This window comes from Chrysemys picta, chromosome 3 (genome assembly GCF_011386835.1).
Source record: "Chrysemys picta bellii isolate R12L10 chromosome 3, ASM1138683v2, whole genome shotgun sequence".
In the NCBI taxonomy this organism is placed as follows: Eukaryota; Metazoa; Chordata; order Testudines; family Emydidae; genus Chrysemys; species Chrysemys picta.
In genome coordinates this window covers 197,394,998-197,415,368 of record NC_088793.1, presented here as the reverse complement: position 1 = coordinate 197,415,368, position 20,371 = coordinate 197,394,998, and the positions used below count along the sequence as shown (strand labels likewise).

The 20,371-nt window shown below is 42.6% G+C and overlaps 1 protein-coding gene across 17 annotated transcripts in view; it reads right to left on the bottom strand.

Moving 5' to 3' along the window:
- The window catches only part of TASP1 (taspase 1), a 154,556-nt gene that overhangs the window by 85,164 nt on the left and 49,021 nt on the right, over nt 1-20,371 (bottom strand). For 15 of the 17 annotated variants that reach the window (XM_065590819.1, XM_065590823.1, XM_065590825.1 and 12 more), the window contains 2 exons: nt 13,555-13,674; nt 12,430-12,508 (listed from right to left, as the gene is read on the bottom strand). In XM_065590819.1, coding sequence (XP_065446891.1) covers nt 12,430-12,508; nt 13,555-13,674 — 199 coding nt within the window. Of the gene's footprint in view, nt 1-6; nt 126-12,429; nt 12,509-13,554; nt 13,675-20,371 lie in introns of all 17 variants that reach the window. The other 2 variants (XM_005287394.5, XM_065590824.1) reach the window with 2 other exon arrangements.

The window sequence follows — 20,371 nt, the reverse complement described above, 5'->3', positions numbered from 1 at the left end:
GCCTACCTTGCATCCCCTTCTACCATCGTTCTTCTGGGTATCGTAGTAGCGGAGAGTCGCCACAGTGAAAGACTGCCTTGACCATGCTTCTGGTTCACCTGGAATGCTTCCTGTGTCAAGGGGTTCTGTGGAAGTGACACAAATCTGATAAAAAGGACATCCCCCACCCTACCCCCAATTGCTCCTGTGGGAATGGTGTTCCCAAAATTAAAAATTCTTTGCCAAAAAGATAAAAGTTCTGCCCACAATGTTTTAAAATTCTGGAAATATTATTTGTCAATAAATAAATGTGGAGGCTCCAGCATGGCAGCGGGAGCACAGACTGCATGGAGGTGGGAGATCACCCTGCAGTCCTCCCTGGGGAGACACATTTGGTAGTGAGACTGCACCCGACCCCAAAGGTCCATGTCATGGAAGCCCCTCCCTCCCGGGAGTGATTTACCTCTCCACTGGCTGCCCGAAATTATGTGTCCGCACTGCAGGGGAAGGGAACGTGACCACTCTTGTTGCTTCCCTTTGCTTCCCCATCAGAAAGTCATTTTTCTGCGGAGAAGCAAAGAAATCAGCACAGGATATGAATTCTGCCCACACAGTGGCACAGAATTCCCCCCAGAGTAAAAAATGTATACTTGTCACTGAGGCCAGAAACTCAGCAAGATTCATCCTGTGGCAGTAAGCTCCACAATACAAAGAGAGAGGGGACATATTTATGGATAAGACTATCCAGGGAATTAGGAGGACTTCACAGACAGATGTGGGGTAATCTGCCTTCCACAGTTTTTGCACCTTCCTCTGAAGCATCTGGTGCTTGCCACTGTTGGAGACTAGATTCTGAACTAGATGGACTGCAGCCTGAACCAGTATGGCAGTTATGCTCAAAGATGTGCAGAGCCACTGCTGACAGGCCAGCTCTCCCAGGACTGCTGGTCTTGGACAATTCACTTGGAGGAGTGCGTCACAAAGTCCCTGTGTGGCTGCTTTGCACAAGTAATGCAAAGTGACCGGAATGTACAAGTGGATTTCACCCCTGCACATGAGGCACAGGCTCCCCGAAGAAAGCTAAATAATGCCTTTGAGACTACTGTAAAATGAAGCCCTCTATTTTCACCCATAGAATGGGAAAGCACCGATAGCTTTGATTATGGTACTTGGATGGGAAAGCTGGTAGTAGCTTTCCCACCAAAAGTGATTCAATCCCTAGAGGAAGGGACTATAAAATGTATGTGTGACTTTTCAGTCCATATTCTTTATGAAAATATGCTTATGATATGAATAGGACATAACTGAGATATACTTTATGCAAAATGGCTCATGTAAGATATGGAGATATACCTATCTCACAGAACTGGAAGGGACCCCGAAAGGTCATCGAGTCCAGCCCCTTGCCTTCACTAGCAGGACCAAGTATTGATTTTGCCCCAGATCCCTAAGTGGCCCCCTCAAGGACTGAACTCACAACCCTGGGTTTAGCAGGCCAATGCTCAAACCACATATCATTGGAAAGTTTATGATTTACTCAATGTGATTATCCAATTTGTTTGCCTGTATCATTTCTGTATCCGAAGTTAGGAATATTGACTATATATCTGTATTTCAAATGGGTTACTTTGGGTGTCACCCACAACTACCCCTTCAAGTACAACAATGGAAAAGCCAGACAGGGCTAATGGGCCATTAGCAAAGACAATGGACTGTGAAAGAGCTTAGTTTTCCTGTGGATGCTCCAGACAGCTGCCACAGCCCTGGAGAGACATCCCCTGGATCTGAGTCATCTGGTACTGGGACCCACCCCTTGGAATGCCAGTGTTCTTCCACTGGGAGACAAAGGATTCCTGCCATACACAAGAGCTATATAAGGCAGGGGAGTGACATCATGGTGGTTCTCCTCTGCCTCCCTGCCCAAAGAGACACTGGGAAACACCTGGAAGCAAGAACTGAACTGGGGGGAGAAGGGTAGAGTCCAAGCTGGAAGGGTGTCTAGCTTGTGAGTAATAATACCTGAGGCCTCAAGCTTTGGAGACTTTCTGTAACCCGCCTGCTACAATATCTAGGGTGAGAAATTACTATTTGTAACCAATTTCTTTATGAAACAAACTTTGTATGTGTGTTTTATTTGCTTAGTAATCTGCTGAGTTCTGTTTGCTATCCCTTTAACCACTTAAAATCTGCCTTTTATAGTTAATAAAATTTGTTTTGTTTATGATTAAACCCAGTTTCTGTCATTTCTAACGGGGGGGGGGGGGGCAGCCGACACAAGAAGTTGTGCACACCTTCCTCCACATTGAGGGAGGAGGCGGATTTCATAATATACCTTTGGGTCAGCACTCCAAGGGAGGTGGACACCTGAGTGCTGGGGCAAGTCCTTAATCTGAGGCTTCCCAGAGCTGATCTCAGAGTCTGTGTCGTTCTGCAGTTGGGTGTGGCCCTACCTATGTGTGTGCTGGAGGAGGCTTAATAGCCTGGCTCAGCAAGACAGGTAAAAAGAGTGCCCAGGCTGGCAGAACAGGCAGGCTCAGCGGAATCACAGGATGGACGATCATTCTCCACGTCAATTCAGTTTTTAGCCTCTGTGCTTCCCAGTCAGTAATTAATTTTGCTACAGATCTTGGTCACACTTGAACAAGTAACGTAGAGATGAAATGCTGTGTGCATCTTTAAGTGATTTAGTCTCACCTTTCCTACCCCAACAAGACATTATGATTTTCACCGCTTGGTCAGTTGGTCAGATGGTCAGTTCTGTTTCAGAAAAGAAATCTTGGTAAAAGCTTTTAAGCATTTCCATATGACGAAATCCATATGTTGTTATACTTATTGGAATGTTTAGTCTGATGAAGGGAAAGCCTTATCACAAGGTTACATTTTTAATTCTATAACAATGCTATGGACAAGAACGGTTAAACAAGAGCATAATGCAGAAGATGATAATAGTTTTATAACTGAATACCCCCAATTACAACCTACTTTACCGCAATAAGCTTCCATTAATAATTCCCAGCAATGTCACCCCCTACATTATGCCAACCTCTTCAAATTCAGCAAGGAGGGAGAGATGTTAGAGTGGATGAGGCAATATGGGTTAGTTAATGTCTTGAAAGTCGCTTTTAAATGTTATCCGTGTCATATTGTTCACAAATTAATCATGCAAAATTAAATGAAAGACCTTTTAAGGTCATCTAGTTCATCCTTCTGCTAATCATGATTACTCATTACAGTAATTAGTCCAGTCTGTTTTTAAATGTGTCAGGTGATAGCACTTCATTAAATGTCCATTAGGAGATCGTCCCACTGTCTGAGCTCTGACTTTCAAGAATGTTTTCCTAGTATTTCAGGAATATTTTAATATTATAATATTTCAATTTTTTCCCCTAGTGCAATATCCTCTATCACTAAGTAAATTCCTTCCCTTCCTTGGTGATTTCACCCTTCAAGTACTTCACTAGGTGAAGGGAAAAGCGACATAACCACGTGCAAAGCCACACATTAGCATTTTAATCGTTCCTCGATTCAGTCTCTACAGCTCCCTAATGAGTTTGTTGTTCACCTTGTTGGCTGAGCATATTTTAAACAAGAGTCAGACCTGAATATATTTTAAGTATGTCCTAAAACACGTTACATTATAAAATAAAGCTTATGAGCTTCTGAAAATGAAAAGAATGGTATAGATTACAAGAGTTCTGACTTCCTGTCAACATTTCTATCACACACACAAAAAGTTTATAGGAAAACCAGAAAAAAAGATTAAACACTACTACTTTGAATTTCAAATCATTTAGTGAACAGATGGCTAAGCTTCACAGACCATCAGCAGTCTATTTCAATTAGCTGGAATTGCAATTAATGTAATGTCATACAAACTAGGACTAATAGATTTGAAGCAAGATAAATAATATACTTGTAAATAGCCATTAAAGTATTTACCACTATAAAAAAATGGTACCGGCATTAAATAAAAAACTTCTATTTAAGGCAGTCATTAAATCTAGACATCATCTTAAGTGTATCAGGATGTTTGCTTGCATAGGCTTCAACAAACCCATCTGACTATTGTAAAGAATAATTTAAGAAAATTAAATAAAGCTGCCTCTGATTTTCATCAAACAACCTCCAACTTTAGAAACATGCTTACTAACAATTATGGCCCCAATCCTGCAAACACTTAAACACATGAGTACTTCCATCTAGTTCAATGGGACTAATCGTGTGCATATGCATTTATTAACTTGAGATAAGCCCCATGGTCCTTGAACAGAGAAATTTTCCAATGCCTCTGCCTTCAAGAGGACACTTTCTTAAATTTAGGAATACAGTAATACAAATTTTCGATACTGTAAGCCTGGCATCAGGCAACATGCTTTTAACAAGCATGTCCTTGGGCTGTGATCTTGTAGCCAGGCCCAACCCTGCCTGTGATGTATCATAGATATTTGATAATGATTTCCATGTTGTCAACTCAATAAATAGTACTCTTCCTTCTGAGTCAGAGTTTTATCAATATCCCATTATAGCTACCAACCTAAACTCCCTCTCTTTTTATTTGGGTAAGTTCTTCCTTTTCTGTTCTAAATTGTTCATATTTTAGCTGGTACCACAAGATCTAACGCTTCAGTCCCAATGTGGTGCATTTTGATGATAGGTGGAAAGAGCTACAGATTTTTTGTTTGGTTTATTTGTAAAAATACTGCACTGTACAATATATACTAATGAGAAGATAAAAGATCTTTACCCCAAAAATGTCCTAGAATTCAGTTGAGAGGGGAATACTAAAAAGCCACAGGCACCAAATTATATTACTATTAGATTGGGGTGACAAGGCCAGTGGAGTAGATTTTAGCAGATGAGTGCATTACTACACTAACATCTAGAGCAGGAGCGGGCAAACTTTTTGGCCAGAGGGCCACATCGAGTGTCAGAAGTTGTATGGAGGGCCAGTTAGGGGAGGCTGTGCCTCCCCAAACAGACAGGCGTGGCCCGGCCCCCGACCCCTATCCGCCCCCCCGCTTCTCACCCCTGACGGCCCCCCGGGACTCCTGCCCCATCCAACCCCTCCTGTTCCCTGACAGCCCCCCCCAGCTCCTGCCCCATCCACCCCCAGGCCCCTTCCCTAACAGCCCCCCGCCACCCCATCCAACCCCCCCCCTCCTTCCTGACCTGCCCCCGCCCCCCGGGACCCCTGCCCCATCCAACAACCCCTTCTGCCTGACCATCCTGGACCCCCTGCCTCTAACTGCCCCCCACCACCCCATCCAATCCCCCCCTTCCTGGCTGCCACCCCCCGGGACCCCTGCCTCATGCAACCACCCTTTCTCCCTGTCTCCTGACTGCCCCTGGAACCCCCACCCCTGACTGCCCCCAGCCGCCCCATCCAACCCCTACTCTCATTCCTGACTGCCCCCCCCCCGGGACCTCTGCCCCATCCAATCACCCTTTCTCCCTGACTATCCCCGGACCCCCCACCCCTAACTGCCCCCACCGCCCCATCTAACCCCCCTCCTTCCTGACTGCCCACGCAGCACAGAGCACCAGTTCAGGCCGGGCCTCTGCAGCTGCATTGCCCCAGGAGCTCGCCGACCCGCCGCCCAGAGCATTGTGCCAGTGGCACAGTGAGCTGAGGCTTCGGGGGAGGGGGAACAGCAGGGGAGGGGCCGGGGGCTAGCCTGCCAGGGCAGGAGCTCAGGGGCCGGGGAGAATGGTCCCGCGGGCCATAGTTTGCCCACTCTGATCTAGAGACTCAGTCAGGGATATCCAGTCCAGTGCCTTAACCACAATGCTTCATTACAATCTAAAAATCTGTGTAACAAGTCGAAGTGATTATCCGGCAGAGATAAGCCTGCAAGTGATTATCTTAACCTTCATTGTCATGCAAGAGGATAGTGAGTGAATGCAACAAGCTATAAAACCCATTAAAATTTACATTTGTAACCAGGGAAAGAAGCATAGCTGTAGCCATCTTGAGAAGAGATGAACAAGCGGAGAGGAAGTGCAGTGACAGCCATCTTGAGAGGGGCCAGACAGACAAAGAGGAAGCCCAAAGCATTGAGGAGTTAAAAAGATTATAGAAGCCACATGTCTGGGAAAGGAAGAAAGTTTTTCCATCATAAAAAAAACAAAGACACCATTGAAAATGATAATGCTTCTCCTTCACTGAACAAACTGGAGACAGAAAGAGAAACATCGGTCAGTTCACGAAGGCTAACCGGAAGGATCTGCTAGGAGAAATTATGAATAAGGAGGTGAAAGAAGAGCTTCAGACCAACATTAAGGACAATGAAATATATGAGATTAAAAAGATATAGGTGGAAACAGGATTAAATGAGTAAACAATACTAGCAGAGTAGTTGAAGACTCCAAATAATTTGAGACAGAAAAAGACAAAATTAAAACTAGAGAACACTGAAGATCGGGAATGCAGAAAAATCAAGATTAATGACATCCTGGAGACAAACTGAAGGAAGAAATCTCCTGGGAATGCTGAATGGTATTTTCCAAGATATGCTAAAATTGGGCAGCAAGGCATGCATCTGTATTGACAGTACCCATAGAATTCCGACCCCACTTCCCCCGCCTTGCACTCAGTAGGCTGCGGACCCATAAATTTGGACCGCTGGTGATTTTAAATCAACCCATAAAAATGTTCCCAGATCTGGCAATCTCAGTCTTTAGACAATGAAAGGAATTGTACCAGATAACCACAACTGCTAGGAAAAACAATATTTAAAAAAAACAAGTCGGCTTTCCCATTTAGACTTTCCTTTAAATGGAAAGCCAGAAGGGTTTTTCAGATTCAAAGGAGAGAAATAGATACTTATGGATTTGGGAATAGACAAATCAGTTCAGGAACAAAGAAACTGGACCTACATGTCACCAAACAACTGGGAAAACAGACCAAGGAAAGCAATAAAAAAAAGATGCATTACCAAAACAACAGGGCTGACCTGAGAGAGACGTAGTAGACCAAATATAGAACAAGCCTGGAATATGGGTTAAGGCATTAAAATCTACCAATTTTATACAGTTATGATGGGAAGATTAAATGGAAACTGGGTTGTATAGCACCAAAAATACTTCATATGGATACAGTATAGTTAATGAGCATAACATTATTTAAGGCTGTGGTTCATAGTATTCAATGAACAAAGTTAACAGTACAGTGGAGACCCAGCTCTCCCTTTGTGATGGACATTAAGAGCTGTACAATTCAGGATTATATATTTTCCACCATAATTGACCCTTTTCCAATGATTATCAAACATTCTAATACTTATATCAATCTTATAATGGCGTGTTATAATATATGCACTTAAGACAGACTATGTCTTCTAAATAGACTCCCCTCACCAGCAGGTAACCAGCATACCCTTGAAGGAAGAAAGGAGAGCCCAGGCTCCCACAGATAGCAGGAACTAGACAAAAACAGTGGCAAGGAACAGGAACAGTGGTTAAATGCTGCTAAGTTTTAATAGAAGAGATCACATTTGATCTATTTATGTAATTCAATATATTGTTTGACTTGCCAGATGAAGAAAGAAGTCTATCAGCACAAGCCAACACAGCAAAATTGGAAAGGAGAACTGCGGCACTCTGTACCTCAAAGCAGCGCTCTGGAATCCCCATATTCACCACTGTCATGTAATTATGACATGTTTCATACAAAGTTTGCCATGTAAGATATCATATGATCAGGTCAGGTTCTACTGAAATCCATTGTTCTGCTGAAATATGTATATCGTTAGTGAGCATCAAGTTATGAGATTTTGCTGTATGGTTGTTACTGAAATATGCTGTAAGGTTGCTAGTGACATACAAAGAAGGCAAACCACTCCGAGGAGGTGCTCAACGACCATTAATCAGCAGGGGAGTTGTAACCAATGAACACTGCCCAAGCACTACAAAACGGGGACTGCTCAAACTCTATGACTCAGTTGCACAAGACCACACCAGGGGGATTGTTCAACCCAGTGACTCAGCAAAGCCCACCAGAACATGTCTGGGCAAGTGTCTTCTAGGTACATGGATTAAGGATATAAAATAGAGAACAATGGCAGCATGCCTTTGCTTTCAGCATAGGTCGGGGAGGAGAAAAGCAACAAGAACTGTGAGACGATGAAGGCTTCATCTAAGGAGACTGTTCCATGCTTCAGGGAAAAGCCTGTACATTAAGAACTGTAACATCCAGGGGGGTGAGAAAATTGCTTGATCTAAATACTGCCTAGTGTAATAAGGTTTAAAATTTAGATTGTGTATTCATCTTTTATTTTCTTCTGTAACTATTTCTGACCTTTTATGTCTACCACTTATAATCACTTAAAATCTTTCTGTAGTTAATAAATCTGTTTTATACTTTACCTAAAACAGTGTATATTGCTTGAAAGGTTGGGAAATCTCAGCTCAATCTACAAAGGCTGGTGCATGTCGGCTCCACATTGAGGGAGGGGTGGACTGGGTAATGAACTTACCCTGGTCAGGTTTCTGACCAGTGCAAGGCGGTACAGCTCTGGGGTGCAAGGCTGGGGAGAATAAGCTGGTGCCTTTCTCTGTGTGATTCATGAGTGGCTTTGTGAGCATTCATGCAACCTAGCTGGGTGTGGGGCTCCACATGCTGCTGTGCTGAGTGATAACAGCGCCTGAAGGAGTTTGCTGCCTGTCACTAGCAAAGCGTTGTGGAGATTTGGGGTCTGTCTACACTGCACTATAAACTCAGGCCTGTGGGACCTGGGCTTATGGACTTGGTGTTTCCAAGCCAATGCTTGAATATACACACTGCTTTGCAAACCTGGGCTTACAATTGCTGGACCCGGGTATCACAGCTGTGTTAATATGTCCATACTGCACTAGACAGACCTTCTGACTTGGGCCTGCAATTTGAGCTGTATCCAGGCTGCAAAATGAGAGTCTGATACACAGTGGGATTTGGGCTCTGATTAACTCCCTACCAGGATTCTAGGGCCTGAGTCTTAGTGCTTGTTGACTCAACTTTTGTGTGGATTGACTTGTGTATGGAAAGAAGTGGGGCTTGGGCTCAAACCTGAGTTAGAACCCAGGCTTAATGTGCAGTGTGCACAACCATTAAATTAAAGAGACTGACAGGCTGCAAGTTTTGCATAAAATAGGGTTACCATATTTCCACAATAAAAAAAAAGATGACATGGGGGGGGGGAGGAGAGCCCCGCCCTTGCCCCGCCCCATCCACTCCCTCCCACTTTCCACCCCCTGACTGCCCCCCTCAGAGAACCCCCCACCCTAACTGCCCCCCCAGGACCCTACCTGTCCCCTGACTGCCCCAACCCTTATCCACTCACATGGGTGGCAGGGTTGTAGAAATTTTGGTGGTGCCCAGAACCCGCCCGCCCCCCACCTGCCTACGGCTCTGGGAGGGGGGTTGGGTGGGGGGAGGAAGTCTGGGGTGCAGGTCCTGGGCTGGGGATTAGGGTGCAAGAGGGGTGCAGGGTGCAGGCTCTGGGATAGAGTTTGGGTGCTGGGTGCAGGCTCCAGGCTGGGGCAGGGTGGGGGTATGCAGGAGGGGGTGAGGGGTGCAGACTCTGGGATGGAGTTTGGGGGTGGGAGGGGGTGCAGGCTTTGGGAGGGAGTTTGAGGACAGGAGGGGGTGTGTGGGAAGGGGGAGGGGGTTTGGGAGGGAGTTTGGGGATAGGAGGGGGTGCAAGGGTGAGGGCTGTGGGGCTGAGGATGAGGGGTTCATGATGCAGGAGGGGGCTCTGGGTTGGGGCAGAGGATTAGGGTGCGGGGGGATGAGGGCTCTGGCTGGGGCTGGGGATGAGGGATTCATGATGCAGGAGGAGGCTCAGGGCTGGGGCAGAGGATTAGGGTGCGGGGGGGGATGAGGGCCGAGGATGAGGGGTTTGGGGAGCTGGAGAGGCTCGGGGCTAGGGTGGAAGGGCAGGGTAAGGGCAGCCTGTCTTGCCATTAGTGGATGGGGGGCACTAGGACCCGGGGGCAGCAGACAGCAGTTGCTGCCGGTTCTGGTAGTAGAAGCAGGCAAGGGAAAGGGAGGCAGGGAGGAGGGATGACTCATGCGGGGATGCGCGGACGGGGGGTGGCAGGTGGAGGCCGGGGACCCATCCAACCCTCCCCCTGCTTCCTGACTGCCCCCCGGGACTCCCCTTACCATGCCCATGTACCACGTGTAGGCAAAACACGCTGCAGGCAGCAGGGGGGAGCAGAGGAGGGCTCTGGCTGCTGGAGGCCAACGGGAGCAGCTCAATCAGGCCCAGCTGCCCAATCAGCAGCCACACTGTGCATGGAAGGGAGGGAGGGGAGGGGAAAAATCCCAGATCTTTTAACCTTGTTACCAATTCCTCCCGGACGGCTATTTAGAGACGGAAAAGCCGGACATGTCCGGGGAAATACGGACGGATGGTAACCCTACATAAAAGAGTCTAGAAGCATATTTATACACCTCTGACTCTGAGGGCAACTAACTGCCATACTTATAGAGAAAACTGAAGAGACTCTCAAGTTGGCTGAAAACAGGTATTATAAAGGGTGCGGGAGACGAAGGCTAATAAGCTGCTTATAAATTAAGACAAGAGAAGGCAAAATTAAAAAATGCCAAAGGAGTAGTAAGTTTTAAGACCTGAGAGATTACTGAAGAACTGAGGAGGTTCTATATAGTTCTTTATGTCTTCAAACCATGACAAGCCCACAGGAAAAATTATTGTATATGTGTATATATATGTATATATATATATATATATATATATATATATATATATATATATATATATATATATATATATATTAGAGAGGTTAACATTCCAAAGTTAACTCAGCAACAGTTAACAGATTGGAAAGATCAGTAGAGACAGAGAAAGCTACACATTTGATTAAATTAATGCCAACACCAATCCCCAGGACCAAACAGGTTTTCAGCAGAGTTTCATCAGGTGAAGTCACATCACTGCAGACAAACCAGATACAATGCTTTTGTAGAGAATAAGGAGATTCCCCAATACAATGAAAAGGGCAGATGATATAATTCTAAAGCCACAGAAAGACAAGCTGCTATGTGGCTTGTTAAGGCCAATCTTGCTTCTTAATATAGACATGAACATGTTTTCAAAGTCTCTTGCCAGAATAGAAGCAGTCCTTCCTCAGTTAATACAAATTAGTTAAATAGGTTCCACATGCAATAGACAACCGAACAACATTAGAATATCAGGATTGTTTAATAATATAGGGAACAAAAAACTGAATGCCTGTGCTATTCTTAGGCACGGAAATGGCATTTGATAAAGTAGAGTAGCCTTTCCTAAAAAACAATGCTATTGGAAATGGGTTTTGAAGTCAATATAAAAAAAACCAAACAAACCATGGATAAATATGACTCTCCCTTAGATAAAACAAGAGTGAATGGGGGTATATGCCCAAGAATTTCAATTACCAGAGGAACCAAATAAGGTTGTCCTCTATTCCTTTTGTTGTTTGCTCTCTTTATTTAACCCCGGCTCAAAACGTAAGCCAGAAGAGCAAGTTAAAATGAATAAAAAACTCAACTTACTGTTGTGCTGTATGAAGACTGTGCAATACAAATCATTACCAACCCAGTGCAATCTATGACACATTCTCAAGATAATTAATTCAGAGGTATATTAGCCTATACAATTATATTAAATCTGAAATTAGATCTAAGGATGGAAAGATCTAAGGTTCAATAGCTGCACAATACATTGTTTGCTTAAATTACACAAATTCTGAAGTATTTAGGAGTCAATATTTCTCCTAACTTCAAATCAGCTACATGAAATGAACTTTCCTCCCATTATTTTGAAACTGAAAAGTTTGTTGGATTGGAAAACACTACATTTGTCTTGATCACATAGCAACAGTAAAGAACTGTTGCCAAAAAGGTTTCCTACTTCAGGTCCTATCAATATCATCAAGAAGAATAAGGAAATTCAAACAGGAGTTACATTAGTATTAGACAATAAACATATATCCATGCTGGAAGGGGAATTGGCAATACCAAATTTACTAAAATATTATTGGGGGGACTATGTGCATCTAACACACCTCAAAACCCATGTAGGAAGCCTAAGTTTCAGGAGATGATTAACCAGGATAGAAAATCTCATTAAAGAAAAGGGCAGCCGGAAGGGGCTGACTACCAGATGGCACAACAAATTGTTACTGATGGATTGAAATATAGATAGAAGGTGAGCAGCCATAAATGGATTGTTTAAGGATAACACACACAGACTCTGAATAAGTTTGTCTGAAACCTCCATAAACATGTTAACAAAGGCTCTTTAGTAGTTAATGACACTGAATTCACTGGCTTGAAGAACACACTTTCTGGTATGCTACCACATGAGTCTTAAGATTTTAATTCACTATATATTAAATAACTTGTTTTGAATTTTTAAAATGAAAGAAAGTTGAACAACAGTTCAAAATATTTACAAAAGTAGCAAATACCTGAAGTACTCACAGCTGTGGAATAAGGGTTATGAACTCCAATATTTTCAGCCCAGCAGCCACATCCATAAAGAGCTGCCTGAGAAGATAAAAGGATCTTTGATAAATTCAAGTACTCAGTTTTTGGGGAAAAGGGAGATTATTACATAGGATAAAGGAATAAGATTCAAAATAGCTACTCCAGTACATTTTGCTACATCCTCCAACAGTTAATCCTGAAGAGGAGTGCCTTGGAGGTGCTCTTATCTCCCTAGGTAGGGATGAAGGGCTCAATCTTACTGCAATGGTAAAACTCACATTCATTTCAACACGAGCTGGAATGGGCCCTATTACCATAGGAATTCTTTAAAGCATGTTTTATGTTTAAAACATTACAACATAAATGCTTTTAGCTACACATTTAAAAGAACCCTTTAAAATACTGTAGCTAAAGAATCTTAAGGTCAGTCCAAAAGTGAGTTACCCGTGGGAGGATGCCAAACAGTGGACTAACCAGTTGTACATAAGCTCTAGCGCATACAGACTCTTGAAGCGTCTCAAAATTGTTACTCCATGTTGATAGGCCTATCTATGCTGTGTGTTCTTATAGTATCATATCTTTATCACCTCCTTCAAAAGATTCTAGCACAACAAAAGAGCATCACTGAATTTGAAAATGGACACATTCTCCTCACATCAAAAACGTATAGAACTAGTAAATTTATCTAAAAGGTATCAGAGTGGCACTTTTTCTTTTAAGCTTTGTGGGGTATTTAATGAGCGGCAAAAGTGAGATACTAGCACTAGCAAAAGCTAAGCATACCAAGAACAGGCTCTAGCTTTCTCTATCAATGCATCCCAAGTGTGACCTACAACACAACCGTTATTCCAGTTTTATGTAATAACCAGAAAGCATGCCAAATTAGAAGTTTTGCAACACTGATAAAGATCCTCTAGACTAGACAAAACTCATTTCCCCATACAGAGTAATCAAGAACTGAATCCAGGACTTCAGATTTGAACGCTAAGGCATCAATTCACTATCACTTGGCTCTTGCCTAGTTTACAGATGCACTGTTTATTAAATATGTAAGCCATTCCCTGGTAATACTAAGTAATTGTTCCCAGTTGAAAATACATACTCACCTGACCAACTCTTCCAGGATGCTTCAAAGCTAAACCTCCACTGGAGACAGCAGCAGCAACATTTCCTTCTTGGTCAACAACGACTGCACCAACTGTATCCAATGTTCCTGAATCATTCTCCTGCAGGACATACAAATAGAAGCAACTACTAAAAATAGTATACTAACAGAGGGCTAAAATTAAATTATATTTCTTTAAAAGTATGCAAAAGCAATGCTCAAAATCTGATAACTAACAGGCAATCCAACAAGAAAAAGCTTCTTTATTGCTGTCCATGGTGTACCTGGTCTGTAATGTTGTAAATTTTCATTCAAAGTGGCAATTCACTTACTCATGAATAGTCACTGAATCAAGGAAAGAGATGGAGAATGACTCTCGAGCCACTGAAACAAAAGTTATAAGAAGGGTGGCACTCTCACCAGCTCCGCATTTTGTTACACCAGCCCAAAAATGTTTCAGTAATGCCAAAATGAAGTTTCATGTCAACGCTACCAAATGTGTTCATTTTTTGATATTGTCAAAACTATTTGGTGAACTTGACCAATTCACAAATAGTTTCAGGTCAACCAGAACTGTATTTTTTAGCAAATAATTTAATCATGGAAAAAATTATGCTCAATTCTACTATTAACTCATTTATGGGTATTCTGTGTCACTAGCTCCATGGCATACATTTAAGTTGTTATAAAAACTCAATCCTGCACACAATCACCCTGGTGAACAGTTCCACTGAATTCAATGAAGCTACTCATGTGAGTAAAGTTACCCATGTACTTGTTTGCAGGATTGCCCCTCCTACACCCCCAAAAAGCTGCTCTTTACCCAATTATCAATCCCTTGAGCGTTCCCAGTTCCAAAAGTCTACTAATTTAAAAGCTCATGCTGTGGGACAAAGAAAAAAAGTTATGGCTTAATCTATTAACCAGAATTTTTACCACTCAAAGAATATGCGTATGTTACATAGTACTTTAGTTATATATTTTTGCTTGCAATCTTCACATACCACTGTGATATGAACTCAGCAACACCTCAAAGTGGTGTAACACAGCTCACCCCCGCAGCTGGTACTCTTGAGGGGAAAAAGGGAAGCTCACCCCTCTTCTCCTACCCAGTAACAGGCAGCTTCTTTCTTCCACCCACATTATTATTTCTGAACCAGCACCTGAAATTGGCACCAAACACATCCAATATTACTCCTAGAACCACCACCTATCTCAGGTACTTATCTGGCCCTCATCACCATAGTATTTGAGCACCTCACAATCTAATGTAATTTATCCTCACAACACCCCAGGAGATAGTACTTCCCCACTTCCATTTTTCAGATGAGGAACTGAGCCAAAGACTAAGTGACTTGCCCCAGGCCACCACAGAAATCTATAGCAGAACAGAGAATTGACCCAGGTCTCTAGATTGCCAGGCTAGGGCCCTTCTTATCCAGGACCATCCTTCTTCTCTGACTGCAACTGACACTCTTCCTCCTTTCTACTCACTCATCACCCCTCAGCTTCTGTAACAAAAACAAAACACTTAAGAGCAAGTGAGGAATTCAACGCTACCTGCTATAATTTTTTTCCAAAGCTCAAGTCTGCAGCATCACAGTGGCAGTCACTACCCATGCTCCTCCAGTGGAGCTGACAGCTAGGACTACAGTCACACTGTACCGGTAATTTATCTTTTTAGAAGTTAAGGAGAAAGTGAAAGCTAGAATGGAGGGTCTTCCATGGAAGATTCTCCATAGAGTTCATTCATTTTTCTCTACTTAAAAATGAGAGATTAGGAAAAAACAAGTCTCTTCAAATATACAAAATTAGAATTCCCACTTCAATTTTTTGCATGTAAATAGCTTACGAACTTAAATGCTGGATGTAAAATATCACACACTATGGCTATTAACTCCAGTAACTAAGTAAAATGACTCACATAATACACATACCAGGTTCCAAATTTCTAGTGCCTTTTCTTAGGAACCTAAGTTTTCAGACACTCGAAGAGGAATAAGAAAAAAAAACGTTATTTTTAATTATTATTAATCTTCCTACTATGTATATTTGTAAGTGTACCCTACTATTGAATGTCACAGCCTGGTGTTAGCAACTGTAGGTCTCTATCTTGGTGTTTTATAGTAAAATTGACTACAGGATGACAACTCCAGTCACAGTAACTTTTGAGGTTTTGAAATTTGATTTTGTTACAAATTAGAAGGAAACCAAATTGAATTGCTACTTAACCAGATCAATTAACCAAGTATCAAAAAGAACTATTTCAACTTCTTCTGTACTTGCATTAACTCCAGATACAGGAAACCGCTCTCCACCATCCCCCCAGAAAACGACACCACAAAACTACAAAGCAACCTGGGCCCCAAAGGAAGCTGAATATTCCACCATATTCCAATACTTTGCCTCAATGAGAAAACATTAAAATTTTACGACTTTCTCTCCTTCACTAAATACAGCTAGAGAAAAAGAATTTTTAGTTAAAAGGAGTGCTATGTTATGTTTCAGTTATGTCAAAGCTTAAGTAATCCACTAACATACAGTCACCCGGAGTGAAAACCCAAATAATTAACTTACCTAAAGCAATTTACAATGAATACAATTTCTAGTCACATGCTGAGTGATTCCTTCAGGCTGATTTTTTCTGGAAGGTTTTGGCCAAAATGGTTCAGCTGTATTTCAAGAACGAGGTTAGTGTTATTTACCCTTTCCCATGATACAAAAAACCCGGAGTCACCCACTGAAATTAATAGGCAGCAGGTTTAATACAAACAAGAGGATATACTTTTTCACATAATGCACAATAACCTGTGAAACTCATTGTCATGAGATGTTGTGATAGCCAAAAGTATAACTGGGTTCAAAAAAGATCTAGATAAGGTCACAGAGGATAGGTCCATCAATGGCTATTAGCCAAGATAGTCCGGGACGTAACCCTATGCTCAGGGTGACACTAAACCTCTGACTGCCAGAAGCCAGGATCATCACAGAATCATAGACAGATCATATCAGAGTTTCTATGGATAGAAATTTCATGCTTGAATAATAAGAGTATAAACAGTAGGAATATACTTCCGAGCACCTGCCCAGGATGGTGGTGATGATTGTGAAACACTCAGGAAGATTATAGAGGCTACAAAAACAGAAAACCCCAAAATAATGGCGGATTTCAACTATCCCCATATTGTCTGGGTACATGTCACCTCAGGATGCAGAGATGAAATTTCTAGTCACTATTAATGACTTCGTCTTGGAGCAGCTGGTCCTGGAACCCACAAGGGGGAGAGGAAAGTCTCTCTTCCTGCAGTCCCTGACTCAATCACTACACACCTTCCCAACATCTTAAGTAAATGAAGCAGAGGTTCTACAAATGGCCCCTTTCACTGCAAAACCTTGATTCTTTACCAGAGCATCATTCATCCTCTGCACTGAGCCAGGCAGGGTCATGCACGATAAAAGTGATCATGTGACTAAAGATTATCACACTATGTAGGCACAATGGGGCCAAAATAAGGTTGCACAGGAATTTTGGTTCTGCCATTAACTTCTGAGTTTCTATGTTAAAAAGAACATTAAGGGTGGGATTCACAAGGTGGATTTAGCCACCAAATTATCACTTTAAGGCCAACATTTAGGCACCACTAACCATTTAGGCACCACTGTCATTCACAACCCCCCCTGTTCAGTTACCATCTAACTCTGTAACGTGCTTAGAATCCCTAAGTCCCCAAGATGCCTACATTTCAGTGGCTGGAAACACTCTCAGCTGCCCAAGTCCTTACATCTTGACATTGTCCAGTAGCTCTAAGCCATGGGGGGAACCCAAACTAAACAGTCCCCTGTCTATCTGGCCTTCAAGACCCAATCCTGTAGGTGTGTGCTCTGAGCATACCTAAACCCACACAAAAATGATTGCTCTCCCTTTATAACCTTTAGCCCAGTGGTTACAACACTCACCTGAGATGTAGAAGACTGATTCAATAACACCCTCTTCCTGATGTGAAGCAGGGACTTGAATTTCTCTCTCTCATCTCCCAGGCAAGTGCCCTAACCACTGACCTGTAGAGTCATTCTCACTTTCCTAGCCCCATGAATATGTGATTACTTATAAAACACTAGAACTATTTCAACAACAGGAGAGATTAAGAGAAATCTGTCCCAGGAGCACCCATAGCCCAATGGTAAGGGCACTCCTGGGAAGCAGGAGACTATGGTTCAAGTCCCTGCTCCACATGTAGCAGAGGGGGATGGAACCCAGCTCTCCCACCTCCTGGATGAGTACTCTACCCACTGCGCTAAAGGCTGTAAGGGGTCTCCTCATTCTCCTCTGTTTCTTGAAAAATGGCTGACTGGGCTTAGGCATCTAACTGCAGAAAAGAATTCATGGCTATGAATCTCAAGCAGAAGGATGACTTCCAAGCAGTATCCCCAAAGGGAGGAAGGAGCTTTGGAATCCAGTCCAGATCTGAAGATAGCACTGCTGAACCAAGTGCCACACTGGATCTAGCAGCATGGGATGCGGTATAGTGTTTCTAAAAAGTATGTATTGAAGGCTACGTAGTGGCCCTCCATAGCTCATATACTAGCACATTCTTAAATTATGTCGTAGATGTTACCTGTGATCTGGTCAAATGCACTATCATTCTTTGGGGGGGGGGAGGGGAGAGGTAGGGGCTGAATGACTGCAGCATCGTAAGTGATAATACATCCAGAATACTGTGAAAGGCAGGATCTGCCATCAAAGCACCAATGTCCAAGACCCTACGGGCTGACGTGATGGCTACTAAAAAGCTACTTCTGAAGATTAGTAATATGTCACCCAGAGTGTTCTGACTGCAGGCACAAGTATATATTTCCTAAACTCCCTAAATCACAATTAGAAAAAAGGAAAATACTAACATACAATTAAGTTAGTTAAAATATCTTTAAAACTAAATCGTACTGTCAATCAAATCCAACAAAATCATGCAATTTAGGGCTTTTGTTTTTCAAAAGCAGTGGGCCTGAACAAAGACTATTGTGTACATATGACTCAAACCCAATGTTACTCAGATCAAGCAGATGGCAATTCTTCAGAAAAGTGGCTTGTTTCAATATAACTGGAAAAAAGCTTAACAGCCAACAAAAATTTGCAGATGAAGAACAGGACCTTCTGCCATCCTCTAGTACTAATAAACATTTTCAACCATGTTCAAAGTCAGTTTTTTTTTAAAACAGATATTTAGGAAAGGAATGGCATTTTATACTGGAAAGAAGAAGTTAACAGGGGGAACAAAGTGAACATCTGATAATTACTTGTGCCTGCGGTCAGAACACTCCGGGTGACAGTTGGCCAATCAGTCAGTACTCCATGCCCAGCTGAGGAATAAATCAGTTATAGTCAACTTCAACAGAAACAGCTCCACTTATGAACACATTTAAGATTAGCTCACATGCAAAGGAGTATAATTTCTCAAACCCTGTATCATCTAATCATTTAGCATGCACATACAATCTCAAAGATGTGGAAATATATTTTAGGTCAGTTCCTAGTTTCTTCATCCACTAAATGTAGTGAAATTAAACAGATTTTTAACTTTAAATTAGAAACGCATAAAGAAATGCTAAAGAATAAGAGAGATTAGAACTTTTAACTAAGTTGTAGAAATTGTGAAAAATACACTAAGAATATTTTGTTGTTCACTTGGGCCTCGTCTAAACAGTCAGTTAGTGTACAGCAAGCACACTAGCATGCTGTGTGGATGCTGCTACTGCACACTAAAAAAGTTCCATAGTATGTTTTGACATACTGCTGTTAGACAGCAAAACTACTCTGGTCAGTGGCATTGTCTAATTCTTATATACAAGGAGTACTCAATGCTATGGAGGAATACTTTAAAGCTGTGGTGCGCTGCACGCAGCCCGTCAGGGTAATCTACTGGCGGGCCGTGAGCCAGTTTGTTTACACGGACCGTCCGCAGGCATGGCCGCCTGCCACTCCCAGTGGCCACGGTTCACCGTTCCCAGCCAATGGGAGCTGCGGGAAGTGATGCCCCGAGCTGCGAGAGCGCTGCAAACTCCAGCGCCCCCTGATAGTGCTGAGGCGTTTTAAATGTGCACATTAGGTATTACAATGTCACAAAATTATTTTACCAATCTGTTTTGAACGTTACCTGCAATATATTAATGGTAAGAGTAATACTTATCAGTTAACCATTTAACATTTTACATCCCTAATTAGCAGCTGTAGGCTACAGAGGCTGCCTCTTTTCCTCTTCCTCTGTGGGTACACTCTGCTTTCACATCCATTCCTTCCATGAACCAGAACGACAGGTACTGAGAGAATGGCACAGCCATTTCGCCTACATTGTCCATCTTTAGCTTTGTGAAAGAATGAAGAGGAAGCACTGGAGGGAAAGGTGAGAACCCACCCCCAATACACGCGGAGAATGGGGCAAAACCCCTCCAAGATGGATAGGGGAAATTCTGCACTTCTCAGAAGAAGTTTACTATAAAAGTGCATAAGTGCATGAAATTTTGAGAATTCTATGTTTTTGACACCAGAAGAAGTAGCGAACAAAGTTTTGGATTATATTTTATCTAGTAAAATATTCTGCCTTTGGTAACGGAACCTTCATGACACGCTTTAACTTAGCATGAAACGCTGCTGTAAGCTTTAAAAGTCCCCTTGCACCACCTTAATTACAATGGCAGTGGCAGGTGCTAGTCCACACTCAAACAAGGATCTGATATCCTCGTATCAGATTATCCAAAAGCTTTAATTGATAATGATTCCTGCAGTATGTGTTCCACTGACTCGATTTTATTAAGCCAAAGAG